General features: G+C 47.5%; 2 protein-coding genes across 10 annotated transcripts; both read right to left on the reverse strand.

The window, feature by feature from the left end:
* Positions 1-3520: 3520 nt before the first annotated feature.
* CNPY2 (canopy FGF signaling regulator 2) lies at positions 3521-6869 on the reverse strand. Its single transcript, XM_014843915.3, has 6 exons — positions 6325-6869; positions 5638-5750; positions 5368-5483; positions 4307-4510; positions 4050-4146; positions 3521-3682 (listed from the first exon to the last, which is right to left on the reverse strand). Exons 2-6 carry the CDS (start codon positions 5723-5725, stop codon positions 3639-3641), a joined length of 549 nt encoding a protein of 182 aa, XP_014699401.1. The 5' UTR covers positions 5726-5750; positions 6325-6869; the 3' UTR covers positions 3521-3638.
* Positions 6870-7246: 377 nt separating this feature from the next.
* PAN2 (poly(A) specific ribonuclease subunit PAN2) lies at positions 7247-21532 on the reverse strand. Of its 9 annotated transcripts, none has more exons than XM_014843904.3 (26): positions 21317-21532; positions 20307-20705; positions 17143-17312; positions 16908-17028; positions 16665-16742; positions 16012-16279; positions 15258-15600; positions 14958-15054; positions 14007-14126; positions 13709-13828; positions 13353-13481; positions 13026-13225; positions 12781-12914; positions 12538-12644; positions 12226-12324; positions 12032-12105; positions 11778-11925; positions 11335-11478; positions 11139-11198; positions 10824-10914; positions 9814-9971; positions 9572-9715; positions 9261-9440; positions 9044-9137; positions 8560-8757; positions 7247-7937 (listed from the first exon to the last, which is right to left on the reverse strand). In XM_014843904.3, exons 2-26 carry the CDS (start codon positions 20586-20588, stop codon positions 7903-7905), a joined length of 3594 nt encoding a protein of 1197 aa, XP_014699390.1. In that variant the 5' UTR covers positions 20589-20705; positions 21317-21532; the 3' UTR covers positions 7247-7902. The 9 variants fall into 9 exon arrangements, with proteins under 9 accessions (XP_014699390.1, XP_014699387.1, XP_014699389.1 ...); XM_014843901.3 differs by having other exon boundaries at positions 12769-12914; XM_014843903.3 differs by having other exon boundaries at positions 12781-12917.
* Positions 21533-23850: the final 2318 nt, after the last annotated feature.

Consider the following 23850-nt stretch of genomic DNA (forward strand, 5'->3'; position numbering starts at 1 on the left):
AAAGTGATCTTCCACACCACTGTTGACTGACTCCTCTGGGTAGACAAGACCTCAGGACCTTTCTGCCTTCCTAAGCTTATCACTGTCAATGACCCAAGGGCAGAGGGGGACTGACCCAAGGACCAGGGTGCCTTATCTACAAACCCCAAGCCCCAAATGAAGTCCATTTATCTCCTCACATAGCAGTGACATCAAGTTCAGAGGTCTCAGTACCCTCTAAGCCAGGTTTAGATAACCTAGTTTGTCAAGAAACCTAGTTTATAGCTTAGACTTGGAAAAAGAGAAAGAAAAACAGCATTTCTCTTCCCAAGTTTGCTCATACCCAGCTTCACAACTACCAATCAATGCTCCTCTGGCTTGGGGATCAGATAGGTAGGTCTTATGAAAGAACTTCATGAAGAGAAACCAAGCAGTCCCCCAGAGGAGCACTGACCTCACTACCTCCTCTGTGACTTCAAAGCTCCACTGGTCAATATTTGCTCCCAATTTAGCGTCTCACAGAGGATTTCCTTGTAACCCTAGAATAGTCTGACCTGGTTTCTTCTCTCTGGTTAATGATCCACAGAGACTAGGCAGCATACCAGAGGACTGAACTCCAGTGCCCCAAGAGAGAGGAGGCATTCTCAGGGTGAGGCTACCAAAGGGATAATTATTGAGTGGCCATAAGGGTAACCTATTTTGGAGCTCTAGTGGTTGGAAGGAAGATGGGGAACAGTAATGCTCTAAGCCCCTTGACACAGCGTCTTGGAGCGTAGCATCACCAGGACTTTGTGGACTTGTTTAGTTGTTAACTCCTGATCCACTGCTATCAGGCCAATGGGAAAGCCCAGGGATCAAAGGGACTAAATGGTATCTCCCAGGAGCTGGCTTAGTCTGTTTCTGAACATGGATGGGACCTGGGAGGTGGGAGGAAAGTTAAGGGAGGATTGACATGAATAAAGCAGCCAAGTGAGCTCTAGGTCAAAATACAACTAAATTCCTGAGAACTGGAGGGAGCATGGGAAAGAAGGCCGAGCATTAAGGTCATCTTGACCTTGGGAGGACCTCTTTAAAATGGACAGAGGCAATGGTGCCCCCTGGTGGCCTAAGATAAGTGGGAGAATGCAGCCTAAACTTAAACTGTCTATATCAGTAAACCAAACTCCTGTATTTAATGAGTAATAGCTAAAATTTATTGAATACTTACTATTTCCAGATACTACCTAAATGTGGTACATGCATTATGTTAATTAATCCTCACAACAACTCTAAGGGATGTAGGTAATATTATTGTCTCCACAAAGTAGGAAACCAAGGCTCAGGGCTATAGTTTGTAATTGGCATTGCTAGAATTCATACCCAGGTTGGCCTCACTCCAGAAGCTGTATCTTAACTACTAAGCTGTATTATTTATATGGTGATGACTATGAATTATTAGCTGCAACTCAGGAAGGGGACTTTTGAGTCATTGTTAACTGTCTCCTGGGCACATCTGATCAATATGTTGCTATACGTACACATATTTTAAAAAATAAGGAACTATATAGTCTTACTCATCTGTGAACCTTTGTACATCCATAGCTGAAATACATGATAAACAGTGATCCTCCCAGAATACATAAAGGTGGAGAGACAAACATTTAACACCTAAAATGACCAGGGTAGAATGGGCTTCTTACAAACAATAATCAGTCTGGAAAAATGGCTGAAAAGAGAATATAATACTTTTTCACTATAGATTATTAGAATCAGAGGGCATATGTTCAAACTTGGAGGCAGTTTTCAAACAAATAAAAGTGTTACTTAACACAGTCACTAGGGACTACACGGAGGCTCCACTCCAGGGAGTGAGACATAGCAGAAAGACCACTGGCCTAGGGAAAAGGTGACCACTAGGGCTGAAGTCTTGGCTCCCCGTTGACTACCACCACCTCTTTGAGCCTAGTTTCTTCATCTGTAAAGTGGGAGTGACATCTATTTCCTGGAGTTGTAAAGATTAAATAAGGAGGTGTTTGTGCTTATTATATGAGTATTCAGTATATACTAGTTCCCTTTCACTTGCTATTCTTCCTTGTCCTATATTTAAAGGAATCCTATCCCTGCTCTGCATCCTTTTTAACAGCAAAAATCCTCTAAAACTTATTTTCAAAGGACTAGATTTTCCCATAATAAATTTTCCTAGTCACATCCAGATCTCATTTAACACTATCTTTGGCAATGTTTCTTTAAGTTCTAACATTTTATTGATAAACTCATTTAGAAGGCATGTAAATCTTACGGTGTAAGCAGATATGCAAGGTTGAGTATATGCTCTACCAAATACTGGGACAATAATTTGTTAGAGTGAGCCTCCACAAGGGTTCAGATAAATTCATAGATTCCTTGTGGTAACCTGTGATGTGAATTAAGAGATGTGCAGGTGGGCCGGCCCTGTGGCTGAGTGGTTAAGTTCGCGCATTCCGCTTCAACAGCCCAGGGTTTCGCTGGTTCGGATGCTGGGCGTGGACATGGCGCCGTTAATTAGGCCATGCTGAGGCAGCATCCCACATGCCACAACTAGAAGGACCCACAACTAAAAAATATAGAACTATGTAGTAGGGGGATTTTGGGAGAAAAAGCAGAAAAAAAATAGATTGACAACAGTTGTTAGCTCAGGTGCCAATATTAAAAAAAAAAAAAAAATGGGCAGAGGTGAACTAGGCCTCCAAGATCCTTTTAGAGTCTAAAATGCTTAATTTAAAAAGTCTTTGAAATCTTTATTCAGGTGTTCTTTCCCTGGGACAGAAACATTCCATTCCAAACCCTGAGACAGCCACACCTCAGGATCAGTTTAAGAAGCTCCCCAAAGAAAGTATCTTTTAGGTTTTCAGCCCTATACCTAGTACAGAATCTCTACATATAGGAAGTAGGGACAGACTTTAGTCCAGATTGACAATGGCTAGTGATGGAGCCGAGAAAGGTATACTTTAGTGTTGCTGTTGGCATCAAATCTAAAGCTTAGGACAGCAAGCAAGGCCTTTCATTAAATAACATTCCTTACCTTCTCTCTCCCTATCTGATAAAGTGATAAAGCCCTTACTTTTCAGCTGAGTTGATCACATCCATTTTCCTCTTCCTGTCTGCTCTTGCTGATCCCTCCATCTGGAAGGGCGGGGAGGGAGTAATGTATGTTCATTATTTCCTTCAAGATCAAGCTCTATCTTACTTTATGTTTCATCAGTATGAATACACTAATTTCTAGAATCCTATCCTACCACACTTTTATGTTCCCTTGCTTATTCATAGAGGTTCCTCTTCTCTCCACAATAGACTTTAAACACATTGTATTGAGTAGGCACTGAAGAAGTGCTTATCGAGTTTATAAGTCCAGCAGGAATCTCAGACGGCACAAGAATGAAAGTTTTAGGCTCCTCCTCCCTTAGTGCTACACCATTCCCAAAGCTCTTCCCTCCCTTCCCATTTCTTTCCTGTCTGGAATCCCCTATCTTCAAGCCTAATGTAAGGGCTGATTCTGGGCATGAAAAGACAACACAGTTCATACTTTTGGTTTCATTTTTTTCAGTTCATTTCAGTAAAAACATAATATAAAAGACATTGCCACTCTCTTCCCCTCCTGGGGGTGATCCATCAAGCCTGTCAGTCTGGGCCGCTCCAGTGGCTCACAGCTCATCATGGGATATGTGCAAGGCATGGTCACACAGATCTGCAAAAGCACAGAACAGCTGGAAGGAAACTGCCACTCTCATATGGATATACGCCCCAAGGAAGAAAATACCCCCAACCAAACTGGCACACACACCATTTTTCAGAGCATATACTTTTAAATGACAAAACATTCCCACTATCCTCTCACCTGTATTTCAAGTGAGGGAGCCAGAAATTCTGCAAGATGACAGGAAGAGAATGGAGAGGAACAACCCAAGTCTAGTAAGCCATGGGTAACGGAAGCCAACTCTTGAGCTAATATTAGAGGATGGGGCGGGGGGTGGGGGGCACGGCAGGTACGTACTAAGGAATGTGCCAGGTTCCACAGGGCTGTGAGGACAGGAAGTAAAGTGGGAGTAATTTACCTGTTCGCTTACTACAAAGTTTGTCTTTAACGTTGTCAGCCTCTCGGGAAAAGAATTCAATGAGTTCATCCTCGTATTCCTCCACAATGCTCTCACACTGTCAACCCAAGGGAGAAACATGTGAGAGGGCAGCAAGAAGAGGCCTCCTTGCCTCTGCCTCGAGAGAGGAGGACAGGGACAGTAACCCAGCTTTCCACGTGGGCTCTCCAATAGCTCTCCTAATTTCTGCAAACCAGCCACCCACTCCCGTAGCTCACCGCAAACTTGAGGGTGCCGCTGATGTCTGAATCAATTCGGATGCCCTGCAGGTCCAGTTCACTGGATTCTCCATTCCGGCCCACTACACGTACATAGTTCTTTCGGTGGGTGGAAGGGTCAATCTGTTCCCCATACTCCTTCATCCGGTCACATACCTCCTCTAGCAGCTCAGTGAGGTGGGCCTCTGAGCGAGCATAAGGCACCTAGAAATGTCCTCAGCCTTAGGTCACACTCTTCTACCTCTGAACATTAGTAATTTATATCCTTACTTTGCCTTTCAAATCTAGCTGAACGAACCTATTCTAAAAAGCCTTCCCTAATTAAAAACAGTATGATTTATTTGTATAGTTCCAAAGTGCTCTCAAATATATGATCTTATTTGACCTCATAATATAAGCCTAAGAAATAAAAAAGGTGTCATTAACTCCATATTATAGATAAACAGAGACCTCTTTGATTAATCCTAGTCAACTATGTGTTCCTTTCCTTTGAATTCTCTTAATTTTTATGGAGGTAAGATGATTTTATTTTCTTGTATTAAAATGAGACTAATATCTGCCCTCAACAGGAGAGCATCAGAGAGGAAGTGTAGGCTTTGAGGCTAACAACTGTTAAAGTGTTTCACGAAGCATCATAACCTTAACATTTCTTTAGATATTGTTTACCACGTACAGCTTTGAGTACATGTGTTATGTTTGCAACTAAAGTTTCCTAAATACAAGGGTAAGCTCATCTGTTTTGAATGAATGTTCGTATGTGTACCATACTGTCATAGTGAAAACCTGAGTCATGTGGATTAAGGATGTGGAGAAGGGGGTTGATCAGGGTTCTCTGTTTGCTAACAACTTCTACAGCAGAAACAAAGTATTAAGGTTTGGAGCCAGGAAGCAAGTGCATAGGGTATAAGCCTCTAGTCTCTTCCAAATGAGACAGCCCAATCTTTTAGATACCTCTCTGGGTCAATGTTTTCTTCATTTCTGTTACACCAAGGTCCTTCTTAGTTGAGTTCTCATTCAACGTCAGAGTGGGCTACTTTATTTGGGGGAACAGTAACAGATACCTCCACTACTGACTGGCTGCCATCTGGATTGATTCGGAAAGAACCCATCTGAATGGTCTTCTTGGGATCCACTTGGGCAATCTCCCACTCTAGTTCATCCACCAGAGCCCTGCAAGCTGGTGCAAGGGAAGAGAAGGGGAGGTCGGGGGAGAAAGGAATCAAGCCAGGGAATTTCCATTCATCCTTCTCCCAGGCCTTGGATCTCATGCCCTTCCAAGGCTCTATCTTCCCCACCCTCCTTCCTCCCACTTCTTCTCATTGTGCCTTTACCTCCACAGTGTAGATCCTGGCTTCTCCGAGCCCAGGCAGTTACCAGCAGGGCCCCCAGAAGCAGGGCCAGCCAACCCCAGCCTTTCATCTTTAGCGTAATGGGGTTGCTCCACCTGGGTTTAGGTTGAAATAAATCATAGGTGTGAGGAGCTGGCTCCATTCTGCCGACGCCGCCTCCCGGCAACCCATCCCTCATCCCAAGGCCTACAAAGGCCCCACTGTGACTCTGGCTCTACTTTCCAGGAAATGGCAGGGACACAAAGGAGCGCCTCTGTTCCGGCGCTTGAAGACCCGGATTTCCCGGGCAGTGGGTGAGAGCGCGAGCTGGGGACTTGGGGCTCAGCCCCAGCCACTACGTCGACAGGTGAGGCCCTACATGTTGGTACTTCAGCCTTGGCTGCCTAGGACTCACAGGGCAGCCATGGAATGGGCTGGCGATTAAGCGAGCACGACAGGCACAGAGGAGCTGCTGGGAACGAGAGCAGCCGATTCAGGCCAGGAGGCAGCGAGATGGCCGGCCGGCGAAGATAGCACTCAATACTAGTGCCTGTTTGGACCCAGCACGGAAGATCACTGCATTCCCACCTCCGGCCTACAAACTATCTCCCATGAGGACCAGGCCCCTTTCTAAGGACCCCGCCAGTCCAGTCCATCCCCGACCCTCAGCGCCACTCGCATCCGTCCCACCTCTGCTCCCAGGGCCGCCGCCGTGGCCCAGGCGCTGGAAGACGGCCGGACTCTCACTTTCAGCTCCCGACCCTAGCACCTGGCTGGGGGAGCGGGGCTGTCCGGGCTTCTCCAGAGAGCGCTCCGGCGCTTTCTAGACACGGGGTGCCCCGGCGACCGCCTGACCCAGCTCCCTGCACCTTAACTGGGAGCCCAAGCAGAGCTCCGATGCGCTGCGGTGCAAGCCCCACGCCAGAGACCGACCCCAAACCCGCCCCTCCAAACTCTCGCGGGAACAGGCAGCTTTAGGAGCGGCTCCCAGGCAGTGAGGACCCCGGTGGATCGCAGAAGGACCCAAACTTGCGTGGCGAGCTGCTCCACGTGACCACCAGGGGTCAGCCGAAGAATAGGAGTGGCCTGAAGCAAGGACAGAGCCGGGTATGGTGTATGAAGGAGGTCAGGCGGGCGGGAGTGTCAGTCTAGGCGGGCTAGAACCTTCAAAAAGAAAGGTGCACTGCCCGCCAGTGAGAAACCCAGCTTTCGATTCCCAGGAAACTACATCTCCCAGGAAGCACCGCAGTACCACACAGGTCCTTTGTTAATAGCTACAGGTCTTAAGATATCCTGGGACCTGTAGTTTGTCAGCTTCCCCAACTCCCCTTTTACACAAGTAACGGGGAAACCATACTGTACATCTTTTAACAGTCCCACCTTAGGTACCAGGCAGCCACAGCAAAGACCTCATATTGTCCAGGAAAGAAATAATTATACTATTCCAATATCCTTAACTTGAGACTCCTGAGCTTTATCTTCATTTCTAGGTGGGAATTTGAAAGCCTTGGTTTTTTCGAGTTGTAACAGAGCCAACACAAAGAAAGGAGAAGAGGGCCAAAGTGAGAGAACCCCACACTCGCAGGTCTCAAAGGAGACAGATGACAGCCAATAATAGTTTTGTTTTTATTTTATAAAACATGCAGTTTAAAACAAAATTTTAAAAAATAACAAGAAAACAAAACTTGGGACAGGAAAGTGGATGGAAGACAGATGCTTCTCAGCTGTCAGCAGGAGTGAAGCTAGCAGCCAAGCTTTGTCTAGGACCCAAAGGCCCTTTTGGCAATGATGGTGTTGGCAACACTGGTTTGCTAGAGCCACCAAGACTATACATGTTGGCCCCTCCAGGCATCCCTCAAGCAGTCAGAGACTTGAGCTAAGTTTTGAGCGCCTGTTGTATCCTGTCACTGTGCAGGACTTCAGTCCTTAGCCAACTAGGAACTGAGAGTTTTGATTCCAGGAGCTTCTCTGCCTGAATATTAATTACCCAGGATATTTATTAAGAATACCAATTACTTGCCATCTGGGTCAATTCTAGACTCTTCTTTTGGCCCACTATTTTGCAAAGATTGAAAAAGGAATCTGGCTCCTAGATCCTATGCAACAATTCTGCTGCATTCCAGTTCTATTAATAGCACCATCTGTAGACCCTGAGCAGGTCCAATTCTGGAAGTGGACAGGGTGTAGCCAACTTGGGAAGCCATCTCCCAGTTCTTGGGCCACAGAACACTGAAAGGAGAGGGAGCAATTCGTTGGGAGAGGGTGAGGTCAGAGCGCCAGCACTGAGGAGAAGACAGCTGCACCTGTCAGAGACAAAACCAAGAGCATTGACTCTTTAGATCAGTGCAGAAAACGAACCTGGGATACTTCTTGTCTTTTTTTTAAAGACGGGCACCTGAGCTAACAACTGTTGCCAATCTTCTTGTTTTTCTTCCTCCCCCCAAAGCCCACCAGTACGTAGTTGTATATTCCAGTTGTGAGTGCCTCTGGTTGTGGCATGTGGGATGCCGCCTCAGCATGGCTTGATGAGTGGTGCCATGTCTGTGCCCAGGATCTGAACCAGCAGAACCCTGGGCCGCCGAAGAGAAGCACATGAACTCAACCACTTGGCCATGGGGCCAGCCCCTGGGATACTTCTTATGAAGGAAAAATGCAAGAGAAAAGAGGGCATAGACCTGCCCCAAATGTTTTAGAATTGGGCAAGAGGAAGTTAGGACTAATGGAGAGTTTCAATAATAAAATCTATTTCACTGAATGTTGGGAGGATTAAGTGCTTTGTAAACTGTTAAATGCTCTATATATATAAGGTAGGGGTAGTACCACTGTTAACATCACCATCATCATTGTTATTATGGTGGGTATAATCTTCACATTGCAATCAAAACCCACCCAGTCCAGTTTCCTTTGTCCCATCCCAGGCCTTACTTTTGGGACTTGTCTGGCCCTCAGGCTCAGGCACCTTCCAGTCCATCTTTCGGCCCTTCTCGTAAAGACCCTTGAGCACTTTGTGGAAGGACTCAGGCTCAGTGCCATTTTTGCTCAGCTCCAGATACTTTCGGTAGAGCTGAAGGGCTGTGCGGGCATCCTCAATACTGTCATGGGTCTCCCCTTGAATCTTCAGGTCTGGGGGAAGTAGAGGTGGAATAGTTTGGGACCTAGCAAAGGGAGGTAAGAACATATCCCCTACTCACATCCTAAACTCCCAATAAACAACAGTAAAAAACCTGGCTGCCCTTAAGGGAAAGAGCCAAACACCATCCCTAGTGTACAGAAGGGATATTGAAACTAATTAAGTCCATCAGTAACTCTCACCACTAACTCAGGGTCCTTTCTACTCCCCTTGGCCCCTCCAACACTTTTTCCTGCTCTTAATGAGTACCACAAGGGCCTACAAGGTGGAGCAACTCACCCAGAAAGTACCAAGCAAGGAATCGCAGGGAAATCATTCGTTTTCGGGGCATGTGAAACAAATAGACAGTGTCAAGGACTTGGTCCTTGGGCACCTGGCAGGGATAAAAGAGGGGAAACTGAAGGTAGGGGATCCATAATTTCCCATTCTCCAAAGCACAATGTATACCCTGGGGGCCCATGCTCAAAGAAGACTCTTAAAAGAGTATTGCCCAAACCATGAGGTTGATCACCCGGAAGTCCTTCTGCAGACCATGACCCACAAACTTGACTCCAATGTCTATAAGAAAACGAAGCTTTAAGTAGGTAGACTTGAGAGTTGTGAGGTGCTTAGAGGAAATCTTGGCATCGAGGTCTCCTGGCTTTATCCCCGAGTATTGAGTCAAGTAATCTACCACCTAGGGATAGAGAAAAGGACAAGTTGTCTAGAAAGCAAGGTGCAGAGTCTCCCCCCACTACTCTTCCCTGGGTTCTAGAGCACTCTAATAAGCACAGAGTCTGTCTCACTTGCACCTCCATATCCTAATACCTGCTCCTGGGTTGAGATGTAGTCATCAATGAAGGGGATACCCTCATTGGGTCCCTGGCCCCGAACACAGGTAATCCTCGCTACTGACATCTGGCTTGGTTTGATGGTAGACTTAGTGCCATCACTGCGCAACTCTGCTTCCTCCTACACGAGAAGAGTTAATAAGGAAATCAGAGAAATGTTTATGACTCCTAATATCCCCAGAGTTCTGTCCCAACACCCCACACTTTGATCTGGGTTACCTCATTAAGGGTGACAAACTCAGCATCCAGGCCCACCAGGTCCCCGACCTGTGGCATCTCATTCAACATCAGTGGAATGAAGGTAGTATGTGTTTTCCGCTGCTTCCGTGCTAGTGAGGCTTCAGCTAGCAGAACACTTGCCTCAATAGGATTCTTGACTGGAAGGAGAATCCAGAAGACAGATGGCTGGGGATAGGAAGTGACTAGGGGAGGGAAGCCCACGGTGGCTGACGAGAGACCGGGCTACACTGTGATTCTTCAATAATCAAAGCATGTGAGTAAAAAGATCATGTCTAATGAACAGAGTAGGTAGATGGAAAGGTCAAATCATAAAATTATCAAGAGATATTCTAGGGGGGCCAGCCCCGTGGCCAAGTGGTTAAGTTCATGCACTCTACTGCAGCAGCCCAGGGTTTTGCTGGTTGGGATCCTGGGCATGGACATGGCACCACTTAGGCCACGCTGAGGTGGCATCCCACATGCCACAACCAGAAGGACCCACAACTAAAAATGCACAACTATGTATCAGGGGGCTTTGGGGAGAAAAAGGAAAATAAAAAATCTTTAAAAAACCCAAAAAATAAAAAAAAGAGATGTTCTAGGAAAAAACAAGAGTCAAGAGAGGAAAGAATGAGATTTCCACTTCGGACTTTAGCTTAGAAAATCCAGAAAAATAAAGTTGCAGAGAAACTATGGTTTAAAGGCACCAAAAAGGGACTTAATAAGGAGCTCATCTCCAAAAGAAGATCTTCACTTGGAGATAAGGATGATTAGACTCAAAATCATACCCTTAGCCACTTTGATCAGACTTCCCCCCTCACCTCTTCCCCACTACACCCTCAGGATCTCCACCTTCTAGATTTAAGGCCTGATGAGGAGGAATCTCTTTAGTATATCTGAAAATATTAACACTGGTTACCGATCCTAATCTTAACAAGCTATTTCCCAGATCTCTTCATGAAGACCAGTCTCAACTGCCCACACCCTTGGTTCTACTCTGTACCACTTACTGTTTAGGTTGTATTTGGAATTAAGATTCCTTTTGATGTAATAAAGGATAGCAGGCACTTTCCAATTCATGTCAAACTGCACAGCTTCATGCTATAAAAGAAAAAGCACTTAATGGCCTATGTATATGTCTCTTTTTCCTTTTCTCCAAGTCAGACAGAAGACAAGACTCAGGCACTACTTTTAGTTTTACTAATGCTTTTTATTCTTGAGGACCCATCCTTCCCTCCTAAATCTGCCTGGCATTCTCTAGGGCACTGAGGATGAGGATGCTCAGTAAAGGGGGAGATGAAAGAATGGAATGTGTTACAACTAACCTTATCAATAGGTTCAATAAGAAAGTCATTGAAGAGATACCACTGCTGGTGGGTAACGCCCTGTGGAGATAATAGAGAAAGACTGATGCCAAAGTGATGGCTGGACCACTCTGGCTCAGACTCAAGATAAGGACAGATCTGGGACTCCATCATGGCCACCACTAGCAGCATCCATGCCCTGTATTACCTCACTCACCTCCTTGCGCTGGTGGTAGGTCTCTCCGACTTTAATGTGAGCCACCAGGCTGCCCCCTGTGCGTGAGTCCAGGATGTGTACCACAGTAGCCATCAGGTCATACACATAGACACCATGCTCCTCCTCTGCCCTGGCTGGGCCCCACTGTGAGGGGGGTACCCAGGCTGCTAAGCTAAGTTTAAGGATGGGGAAGGAAGGGGAATGGGGACAGAGGACAGGGAGTTTGGGGTATGGGGATAGGGGACCAGGGTGGGTTATCTCCATCCTAACCCATCTATGGCTCCCAACACTGAACTGAGTCACTCTGGAAGAGCCCACAACTAGTAAATACTAGGCCTTAATCCTTTTCTTTTCCCTATACTAACTTCCGCCTTCCCCCTGTCCTGCTTCTGCCCCAACCTTCTCTCCCTTATTCCCCTTCCTTTTCCCAGTTTTTCAACAACCTGCATCTCATCCCCATCAGTCCAATTGCAAACATCCAGCCCTTTGTTCTTGGTCATCTTCATGCGAATGGAGAAAGGAAGCCAGACATTCTTCAACTCCTCAATGGAGGGACACATCAGCATGCCCTCTGGACTCCCTAGTTCCTTCCTATCAGGACAGGAGAATCGGAAATTTGTTCTGAGGAGATCTAGCCAGTGACAAGAGGAGCCACTGGGTAGTTCAATCCTTTGACCGTTCCCAAGACAGTACCTACCAATCAGCCAAAGCAAACTCTTTATTCTTGGAGATTTCCCCACCACGCTTCTTTATTGCCATCTTGAAGGCAACCTGAACACAAAGGGGAAAATATCCAATTCCCCAGGAACATGAATAATCACATATGGAAGTTAGAAGAGGGAGAAAACTAAAAAGTACTCCTAACGCCCTGTTTCCAGCCCCGGTCTTTACCTCAGCCTGCACTCTCCAGAAATCAGCTTCTTTCAGGCTGTTCACCTCACAATTGATGACAAGAATATCTGGAAGATGGCGGATGTTGCGGGTCTGAATCTGAGAAGATAAAACAAACAAGGAATGGTAGGGGGCTACAGGGAGAGAAACTTGGACAGGAACTGTGAAACCTGGACCTGCATCCTCAAGTTGGGATTCTTCCCATTCCCTATAGAGCCCTGGATGGCAGTGCTGACACAGCCAGCCCCACATGAGACCATGGCTGAGTCCCCGACACGGCAGTACTCGAGTCCAGTGCAAGAGCCCACTCACCGTGGGCTGGTACTTTTCACAGTTGTCACACCAGGCCTGTGTATTCTGCTCCAGGCAGATGCTTCGCTTCAGCACCTGAGCAAAGTCACAGTTCTTCCCAGTTTTATCTGAGGGGAAACTAGATGCTTCACTCCAGGTTCTCCCTTATACCCACCCTTAGCCCCCCAACACCCTCTCCTTGATGTTACAGGACATTTGGGGGAGCCTTCCCAACCCAGCTGCAGGGTATACCACTGTTGCTACCCTCAGGGTAGGAGAGCGTGAAGAGCAGGGTGGATGAGGCTCGCACGGTCTCACTGCCACAGCGGCAGAGGCTGCAGTTCTCCATCTCACAGCTGAACAGCTGCCCAATGACAGAGTCCCCCGAAGAGCAAAAGCTGCTAAGAGTGGAGAGGGTGACACATGCACACTGAGGGAGTCAGAAGATCCTTTAAGTCACAGAGGGGCCTGTCATGGTGGCTTTCACTATTCCTGTCCCGATTCCATACCTGCCTCCAGCACCTCGATAAGCCTGGGGTACTTCCAGCTCTTGCATATCCTGATGCAGCTGAGTGAGAATGAAGCGATTCCACCTCTGAATGAGCCTGGCCAGGTTGCCCTTGCCTGAAGCCTCATCTGAGTCAGCCAGAATCAGACCAAGGGCTGAGGCCTCAGGAATGGTGCGGAATGCCCGAAGAAAATTACTGCCCTGGAATCCAGAAAGCGTGTTGTGGAAAGGGGTTATTTTTCTCTTTTGTGGCCATTTGCACAGTGATGTCCCTGCCTACAGTCCACCTCCCTTCCCCTTTTATTGTCCCAGGTCTCCAGGTACTGACCTGACAGGGGTCACCTCGGGAGAGATCCAACATGTGGAAGAGGAAGCCCAGCTCACATGCTAGGCAAAACTCCTTTTGGCAAAGGTGGTTCTGGATTAGACAGCGCACAGGCTCCAGGAAGTAGAGCACCTGGAGGAAGAGCAGGAAAAGTGAGGCAGGCAACTGGTACAGGGAGGAAGAGAGAAGGGAAGCTTAAGTGAGCCAGTGGAGAATAAAAAGCAGGAGTCCACTGAAGTGGAGCTCAGAGAGGAGACGTGAAGACTGTGGGGCAAGAAAGAATGGTGGGAGGCCAGGGTAAAGTGGGCTTGTTGGAGAAACCTGGAACACGTCCAAGTCGCAGGAACACCTACGCTTACCTGGATCATGCAGTTACAGTAGGCATTGGGGATGTGGGGCTCTAATCCAGCAAACAGGGTCTTATTGTAGTGTTTGAAGTCAAAGTCCTCCAGCCCCAGCTTCGAGTATTTGATGGTCACCTGACGCAGAAATAGTCTGAGCAAGATGAAGACAGCCTCGGAGTCCCCTAAATCTCTGCAGTAGTTATAACGTTCTCCAAAACCTCCCTCCTGAGTCGTTCAATACTCTCTCATATGACCACCTTCCCCGGAACCTTTCCCCATATCCCAGAGGGCTCCCGCTGGTATCCCCCAGCACCTTGCGGTATTTCTTAGAGACCATGTGGAGATGTGGCTCCTCTTCCCGCCCTATTGGTGACTCAGTGACCTGGCTGAAGCTGTCAAATTCACTGTCTGACTCCTTGAGTCGGTAAGGAATCTAGAATTTTAAAAAAAGAGGTAAACTTGTTGGATGCCTTAATCCTCTTTGGTTTTCCCCTACCTTTATCCCAACACTGAAACAGCCAGCAAGTCCTGAACCTTCTAATTTCATAGGGTTTCCAGCATCCACTCCTTCCTTTTTATTCGCATGGGTGTCACCCTACCTTATCACAGCTGGACAACTGTGGTGGCTTCCACACACACTCTGTCCAGCATACCGCTACCTAACTAACCATCCCAGAACGCCCCTTCAGTGCATCACTTCTACTATACACTGGCTTTCGAGGTTTCAGAACAGGGCCTTTTCCAACCTTAATCTCTCACTATTTCCCAGTGCTAACAGCCCCTCCAGCCAGACTGACAGAATCATAGTCCCCATGAGACACTTCTTTTGCAGTCATGCTTCCTGAGACCTTTGCTAACACTGATCTCTCATCTTGAATATACTCCCCCTTTCCAGCTCAATATCCACCCCTTTCAGTGTGCCTCCCCCAATCACTCCAGCCCAGAGTAACATTTTCCCTCCAAACAGCTCTGCCACTGAATGCTTCTAACATTCCTTTAGCATTTAATAATAGAAAATAAATAATTTCTGTTATGGACAGGTCTTATCTTCACCAACCAAACATTAAACTTCTTAAGAGCAAGGACCCTATCTTCTATGTCTCTGAATCCTCCCTAACACCTAGCATAGTACCTTCAACTAAGGAGGCCTGGAAAAAACCTTTACTAACTGAAAACAAAAACTACTGAAGGCTAGTGAAGGAAGGAGCCAGGAGAAATGCCAATGGTTTGGGGTGGGGGCTGACCCTCTCCCCTCTGAACATACCTGATTGCGCAGCCTGGTGCGGGGGTTGGGGGCATAGCCAATGAAGCCCACTTTCTTCATGGTGCGCAGAATCTCTGCATCCACAGGGGGTGCTCGCCTGCAATTTGATTTAGTTCTAGGGGCTTGAAGGCTGTTGTGTCTGCCCATCCAATCCCAACTCCCCAAGAGGTCAGAAAAAAAGAGAATACTGAAGGGAGACAAAAATCAGGACAGACATAGAATAATGACAGGGCCCGCAGAGAATCCTGGCATCTTGGCCCTTTCCCCCTCCCTCCTTTTGGCCCAGATGGGAGGTACAACCTGGGAGCTGGAGCGGAGTTGGCAGCAGGCCAGTCAGAGAGAAGTGTGTCGGTGGTGAGTGGGACAGGGATGAGGGAAAGAGGCAGCAAGTCCTGGCTCCAGTCCAGAGGAGGCAGTGAGTCCACGAGACAGGGCAAAGCAAACTCAGTCTCACGGGAGTAGGGGTTAAAGGAAGGCTCAGGGGAATCAGTCCAGAGGTGCACACAGCCCTCAGAATCCCCAAAGGCCAGGGCCTGCTTGCTGGCTGACACATCAAATGTCATTAGCAGAGGCCCCACAGGATTCACATGAAAGATGTCTGCTGGGTTGGCCAGGCCTGTGGGCTCACAAAACTGGCACTGCCCTAGGAGGGAAGAGGAAGCCCAGTGAGCCCTGTAAGTTGAAAGGGAGCCATCCTTTTATGCCCTTCCAACCCTCTTAGCCTGGTATCAAGGAAAGACGGGCTCCAAATCCATGCCTAGAGATGGAGAGAACACCATCTGATGCCTTTCTAAAAACCCCAGGTAAGTCTCCTACCCAGCAAAGGGCAGTTCTGAAGTTGTACTGCCTGCTCCACCTTTATCTTTTTCTGTGTTGTTCACACCCAGGGAGAAAACAGAAGATCTAATCTCTGACCAAACCTAAGAGAGAATCTGAGCCCTCACTGAAAGGTTACTTTTCCCCCCCAACAGATTCCTGGGAGTATACACCTTCTGGCGCCTAGTTTCCCTTCCCTCATCTGCCCCTCCTACCCCATCCTCCATCCCCTTCATACCTGACTGAGAGATGATAGCAAGACGAGAAGTATATGTAGGGATGAAGCGCAAGAAGGCAGGATCCACATGTACTTGAAGTGGTGTGATGGCACGCATCATGCGCAGATCATACACCTTGAGGAAACGGTCGCAGGCCAGGCCGGTGAGGCGGCTGGAGAAGCCACAGGCAGCCAACAGGTTGCCATGTACATCAAAATCTGACAGACTCCCTGAGAAAGCATCAAACTCATGCTCCACCTTAAAAGTACGGAGGTCTCGCAGGGAAACCTGAAGAAGAGATAACTTGGTTATCTGCCAACACTGTTATTAGGAAGAGTACCTGCCACCTACCTAACCCTGTGAGTCTGCTACCAAAAGAACTAACACTCCAGGATATGGGCAATTAAAGCACAGAAAAGGCAAAAAGAGAAGCCCAGAGCTGGAAGGGACCCCAAAGAGAACTCTTGTTTACTTTTTTGTCTCTAAGGTACCTAGTTACAACAGAAAACATCAGGCTGAAAGGTAATCTCATAGCATAACACGGCTGAGGAGGAACTCAACTCACTCCTCCCATCCCTCCAACTCCAGCCTCAGAATTGAGGAAATAGCAGAGCGCAATCACACATCAGTGAGACAGGGTCCCGTGGTGGGAGGAAAAATGGAACTTAGCCACCTTGCCAGATGTATGACCACAGAAGAAGAAGCGATTTGTCTGTCTCATGATGGTGACTCCAGGTGTCTCGACTGCATACTGGGGAGGGAAGCAGAAAAAACCAGTGAGAATGATTCTTCCCACAGACTAAAGGAACAGAAAGGTCACACGCACGTTCCAGTCAGGCATGTTCCCAGCCCAGGTATATCCTGCCCCCCCATAACCTCAGGCCCTGCCTGGGTTTTTCCTGCCCGAGGCTTGTACCTTCTGAGTCTCCTGGACAGTGTTAAGGTCAATCTCCAATATGTGGTTCTGTAGCCCACCAACGAGCAGAGTGCTGCTGTCAGTCAGCAGAAGACTGTGCATATCCTCACTCTCATCCAGCCTGCGGGGGAGAGGAGAGGCTAAGGGGCTGGGGTCTCAAAAAACTTCCAATCCTTTAGCCTTCCCACCCTATGAGGGACCCTCTTTCCCAGTCCAGAGCTGAGAAGCCACTTACAGGTAATCAAATATAATGAGGCCCCCACGGGCCATATACTTGAGGTTGTTCTTGGTGAGAAAAAGAATACCATTCTCCAGGCTCTGGATCTGCCGAATGTCATCACTGCCATTGACCTGAAAGGATGAGTAGCGCTCCAAGGCTGGACCAAAAAATGAAGTGGCATGGCCCTGTAGGGAGCAAAAAGATGAGAGACACCCTGAGTGGAGGGGCAGGGCCATCCCAGATGCAAGTCAGGAACTGGATGTTGCTCAGCTTTTCTCCTTCTTGCCTGGCCTTTCTGGCTAGCAGCAACTAAGGCATAAGGTCAGGGACCAATATTAGTGATAAAGACAGTGATAATACTATCTCAAGTTTGTTTAATGCTTTACAAAGTATTTTTGTAAACTCTACCTCATTTTATCCTCACAGTGACCCTGCTGAATAACTAATGGCTCAGTTGGTTAGAACAGCGTTCAGAAGATCAAGAATGTGGGTCCATGGGCCAGCCCGGTAGCACAGCAGTTAAGTTCGCATGTTCTGCTTCTCGGCGGCCCAGGGTTCGCCGGTTTGGATCCCAGGTGCAGACATGGCACTGCTTGGCAAGCCATGCTGTGGTAGGCATTCCACGTATAAAGTAGAGGAAGATGGGCACGGATGTTAGCTCAGGGCCAGCCTTCCTCAGAAAAAAAAGGATTGCCAGTAGTTAGCTCTGGGCTAATCTTCCTCAAAAAAAAAAAAAAAAAAAAAAAAAAAAAGTGGGTCCAGTCCTTCACTGGCCAGCTGGCTTTCTTATGTTCCACAGTCAAGTCTTAATCTCTACTAGACATCTGGGAAATGTGTCCTGTGGGTCACAGGCTGGAATAGAGAGAATGCGAAACTCATTCCACCCCTGGCTCCTATGACATCATTCACTCCTGGTTTCTCTCCTGACTCTGAGCTCATACTTTCTCCTTATGTGCTCCCCTTCTGACCACTCTTGACACATGGCTATTCCCAGCCCACTATCTTCTCACGCTGCTGGTCTTCCTAGGCAGTCTTATCCACTCTTAAGGTTTTAATCATTCATCCTAAAGCTGATGAATCCTAATTTCTTTCCTTAGCCCAGAACACTAGCTCAAGCTTCAGACTAACACATCCAAACACCTACTAAACATCTCTCCTTAGACATCCCATGAGAACCTCAAACTCATTACATCCTAAATTAAATTCACCATTTTTACTCCGTTTCAGTTCTTCCTAACTGTATTCCCTATGATACCATGATCTACCCAGTGGACTAAGTTACCGGTAGTCAACTTAAGTCTTGTTTATTTTACTTCCTAAATGTTTCTCAAATGTGTTCTCATGTACACATATCTACAGGGCTTCATTCAAGCCTTCCTATTTTATGTGAACTACTACAATAGCCTACAAACTGATCTCACTGAGTCCTGCCCTGTCCACCTTAAATCAAACTCTATAATGCTACCTCAGCACTCCACCTAAGATGCAAACTGGACCTTGTCAGTGTGGATAAAAATCTTCAGTGGCCTGAAGGATCAAGTCTAAGCTCTTTTAATGTAGCATATGAGATTTTTCTAGAATGTTCTTCTCCCAGATATCTGCACAGATCCTTCTCTCCCTTTTAGAATGGACATCTTGGGGGCTGCCCTGGTGGCACAGCAGTTAAGTGCCCATGTTCCGCTTCGGCAGCCTGGGGTTCGCCAGTTTGCATCCCGGGTGTGGACATGGCACCGCTTGGCAAGCCATGCTGTGGGAGGCATCCCACATATAAAGTAGAGGAAGATGGGCACAGATGTTAGCTCAGGGCCAGTCTTCGTCAGCAAAAAGAGGAGGATTGGCAGCAGATATTAGCTCAGGGCTAATCTTCCTCAAAAAAAAAAAAAAAGGAATGGACACCTTGGCCTGCATCCAGGTCTCTACTCAAGTGTGACTTTATCAGAGAGACCTTCCCTGAACAACTATCTAAAATAACAACAGCTCCCAGCCTTCATTACCTCAACCCCCTTATTCTACCTGATTTTTTTAAGGTAACACCTGGTATATTATAAATGTATTTTTGCTGCCTTTTTTAATGCTTATTACAAACCTAGAACACAGAGCAAGGTCTGGCACCTGGCAGGTGCTCGAAAAACACTGGTTGAATGAAGAAATGTCTAACGCTTCAGCTTCAGCTTCCAGTCCTAATTGCTTGTAGTTCCTGCACTCTCCAATCACCAAGCTATGTAACATCTTGGGAATCTGTTTATCCTGTTGCTTTTGCCAACACAGCATTGTTCCCTATTCTTTACCTGACTCCTACTCATCTCTCAAGACTCAGTTCAGGTGTCACTTCCTTCTTGAGGCCCTCTGACCCTCCTCCATGTTCATCAGCACCCAGTACATATTTTCACACTGGCACTTAGTAGTTTATAACCTAAATTCACAATTAATAAGTTAAAGAGTTTAGTTTCTTCTAACATACCATGAAATTACCGGTTTATATGTCTTTTTTCCTCGTTGTCCTGTGAAGTCTTTGAGGGCAAGGATTATGTTTAGTCAGTTTTATTCCTGGGCCTAGCATGGCAGTAGACACTGCCTACTGAAATGAATGTATTATCAAAAAAATTCACTTTCTAACAGAGAAACAAGTCATGTACTATCAAAGGTAAATTAGTAAACCCAGAATGGCATGTTATTTCTTACAAAAGCTTCCAGTTTCCTAGCATACTGGCAATATGGATACACATTTTAAAAAATTAACATTGATAACTGCTCTCAGAGAGGTTAAAATCAGCCAGAGAAGACAAAATTATTCCATGTAAGATATGCAAAAACATGCATTAAACATTCTATAATTATAAAAATGGAAAAGAGAAGAGGGCATTAAAGACTGGATTTGGATGGCTACAGACTACCTAATGGGTACAGTTATCAAGATTAAACAAAGCATGAATGGGCAAACTGTAGTAGAAACGGGATGCCTTCTGAAAAAAAGAACACCTATGTAACTCATCCCTGGACCCTATGACTCCCATTTTCTCCCTCCACTCCCCTCCTCTTGGTTTGACTTAGTGACCCAGCTAACTCTCATCACCTCAACTCAGTTCAGGCTCCCTGAGAAATAGCTGTCCTTGGGCTAAAACCAGATAAAAGACCTCCAACATCTTCTTTCAGGCCTTACAAAGGGGTACAGTTCTTACCCCATGGCTTCCCACCCACAGCATCTCCTCGTGCAAGTCAAAGTGGGAGACGGAGACAGGCACACCCACTTCAGCCACCACACTGTGCAATTCAGAGTAGACACCTTCCATTATATGCACTGACTCCTGGACAGGAAGCGCCTCCAAGGCCACTCCCTCCGGGTCCAGCTCCACATTCTGTAGTAGACTTGGGTTCAGGTGGGCATCCAGGACAGGGTCCAAGGCAGAATGCATGGCCGGGGCATACTCTGCTAGTCCAGGGTCCAGACCCTCAAAGTTCATGATGACGATGGCAGCAGATTAGACCTGTGTCACACCCTGCCTTGCCACAGCCCCTTTAGATGCCTGACCCAAACTTCAGCAGGACGGCACCAGTGGGCCTACAATGGACATCCTGGCCTGCAAAGGGAAAGAGGGAGCTGAGTCAGGGGTACTTGTATTTAGTGTGTTCTAGGTTATACCGGCAGGAGGGAGATGAGGCAAGGAGAAGATGAGAGAACGCCAAGCAGGGGATGAAGCAGGCAGGAAAGGGATGGGCAGTGGGGTAGAAAAGTGTTGTCCCTTCCTTTTCTCCTCTAGGCCCTCTGTACTCCCCACCATCCCACTATCTAACCTCCCTTAAGGCCTGCTCACTTGCCTGGTTCAGCCCAGAACTATCAGTGGAAGGAGCAGCAAGTGCGGGGGTAGGAGTTAGGTAGAGGGGCCTAAGGTGCTTGTTTCCCAAAATTAGGAGTGGGGGTGGGGGGTTTGTAGGTGAGAACAAGAGAAGTCAGTTTCCCAGAATCCTCCGCAACGTTACCCAGGATTCTCTAAGGGGAAATAAGAATGGCCAGTTACCCACAATTGGGGCGGGGGTAGAGGGATGTGATGGAAATGGCTAGTTACCCAGAATTCTCTGGGGGAACCAGAGAAATCAATTACCCAGAATTCTCCCCCTGCGGCCGGGAGGGGAGGGATTAGGGCAGGGGTCAGATGTGTTCCTGGGATGCTTACGGGGATTGGGTCATTACCAAGATTTCTCCATGGCGGATATTTTGGAGCGCGTGGAATTAAAACGAGTAGGGGGAGAGCAAACGCCGTCAGCTCCGCGGGAAATTCCAGTTTCCCCAATTCTCCCCCGCACCTCAGGCTCAACCTAACCCTACGGCGGAAAGAACAGCGGGCGCCCAGTCGCAGCTTCCAATCAGGAAGGGTTTGGGGCTCACCTCAGCCAATCAGAAGGAGCCAGCTACGGCCGGCTCCACGGGAAGACGTGTGACGCAGGGGCTGGGCGAAAGCAAGGGTTACGGAACGCCGATGAGGACAAATGCAGTCAGACCCTGGACCTTTGGCGTCGTGAAGAGTAACCGCTTCTCTTTTAAGGCTTCTGTGAACAAAATTAGAGAGCGCCAGACTTGGAAACAGAATTTTGTGCTCTCTGTAACTTTAGAAACTGTAGAATAAGGAGAACCCAGGGCAAAGCACTGGGACTCGACTGTTGGGTATTCCCGGCATGGGTCGGTGCACCCCCTCTTCCTGCGGTGCTCTTGTGAGCTACTCCGCCACCTCCGCCCCTGTTGCCCCCGAAACTCGCTGGCATTTCCTATCATTTCCAGATACGGGAGAGAAAAAAAGGAAGCGGGAGGCAGGCTCCTAACTCGCCTCAGTAGCTGCATATTCTAGGATTCTAAAGGCGTCCATCTGAAACTCCCATCTGTGATGATTCCCTCCCCAGAGGCCCCGGCAATATTCCCAGGGAACAGGACCCTTCAGCCATCAAATTCCCCTGCCTCTTGGAACTGGACATTACCTCTCAGAGGGGCATGAGCACGGCAAATTAAGGCATTTGCCTTCCTCAAACTGTTACAGATTTAGCGTCAGCAGTTATTCAGAGGGATTCTTGGGGCCTGACTCTGAGCTTGAACTGCTTTGGAATGGGGCCAGGTTGTGAAATTTCTTGGGGCACTTTAGCTCAGTTTCTAAAGGCCACACAGCGGGCCTCTCTGGTGGAAGGAATTCCTCACAGAGGATACAGTCTTAAAGCATTTCTCTCTCAGTGAAGGATGTTAAATAGGCCTTCATAAACAGACCTCAGGATTTAGACTTCCAGGACTCAGCCAGAGGTCATAGTCCGAGAGAAAAACACCTCAACTCAGAGAGTCTCTCAAACTAATCTGACTTCACAGGGCCCTAGATTTGAAATCTTGCAAAAAGATGGGTGCTGAGACATCTAGATGGTTACCTATACTTTGAGAAATTTCCATATTGAGGTCTCAAATTGAGATAGACTTTATAGACCCATGAGAATGACAGGGCTTCAGCTACCCAGAGATACCTGGGCTAAAAGAGCTACTTTATAAAGATGCTCTGTCTTCTCACAGTGTCCAATATAATGGAATGATTGAAAATGCAGGATCTGAAGCCAGATGGTCTGCACTGGAATTCTGGCCAGTTAGTAGCTCTCTGATCTTGGGCAAGTTACTTCTCTGCACCTCAGTATCATCCTCTGAAAATGTGGGGCCAAAAATAGTACCTACCTCACTGGGTTGTTGTGAGAATTAGATGGGTTAATACATGAAATGTGCTTAGACCAAGTACTTGGCATAAAGTGAGAGTTGGATATATATTAGCCATCATTATTAACCATCTGGGGGAACTTCAACTGCATTTGGAGTCTGGACATCCAACAGGAAAGGCCTGCCTGGGAGTGTCTTGTGAACATGATTTGCATAATGGTTGAGGCCCTGCTGACGTCAAGGGCTCCTTGCAGCATCAGGGCAGATCTAGTCCTGGAAGTAGTTCCTGCCACACAGCAGTCCCACAATCACCCCACCAATCTTGCTTCCGATTCAACTCCTGAAGCACCAGGAAGTGAAACAAAGCGGCAGAGCCTCGTGTCTCCAGCTCACCCTTGTCCCTCTCATCCCATCCCCCAGGGCTCCACTTCCTCCTCCTCCTTTTCACCTGTCAACTCCTATCATTTTGGACTCCCAGATGGGGACCAGAAGTGGGAAGAGCATAGGAGACATTATACACAACTGAGGTGAGCTCCCCTGCCCGCCCGCTCCCCCAGTTCCTTGTTCCATTTGAGTCCATATGTAGGGAGAGGCAAACCATTTCTCACTCAAACTGAGATAACCTCTCCGATGCTGGAAATGTTTTATCCAAAGGGTGGATTTATCACGGAGTCATAGTATTTGAATCAGAAGTTTCATTGGGCAGCTGTGAATAGTTCTAAGGGAAGGAAGACCTCTATCAAGGGTCATTTTCTCAGAAGAAAAGTCAACCCCTTGGGGAGGCTTTGGGAGCCATCTGTGTGGTCACCCATGGCCTCATTCTGACGTCCACATTGTTCTGGGACCCTCCACTGGGGTTGGGGCAGTCCCGGATTTGGACCACCCTCCACTCCCACACCCAACCTCACACTCTCAGTTGTTTCACTGGATGTTGCATCAGGGAGGGTGATGAAATCAGTGTCAGTGGATTTTACCCGTGGATGCAACAGGCTGAAGGACCGGCTGGGGTCACTGACACTGTGCACCTTTGACTACCTGGACTTCCTAGC

Source organism: Equus asinus, chromosome 22, assembly GCF_041296235.1.
Source record: "Equus asinus isolate D_3611 breed Donkey chromosome 22, EquAss-T2T_v2, whole genome shotgun sequence".
Taxonomy (NCBI): Eukaryota; Metazoa; Chordata; class Mammalia; order Perissodactyla; family Equidae; genus Equus; species Equus asinus.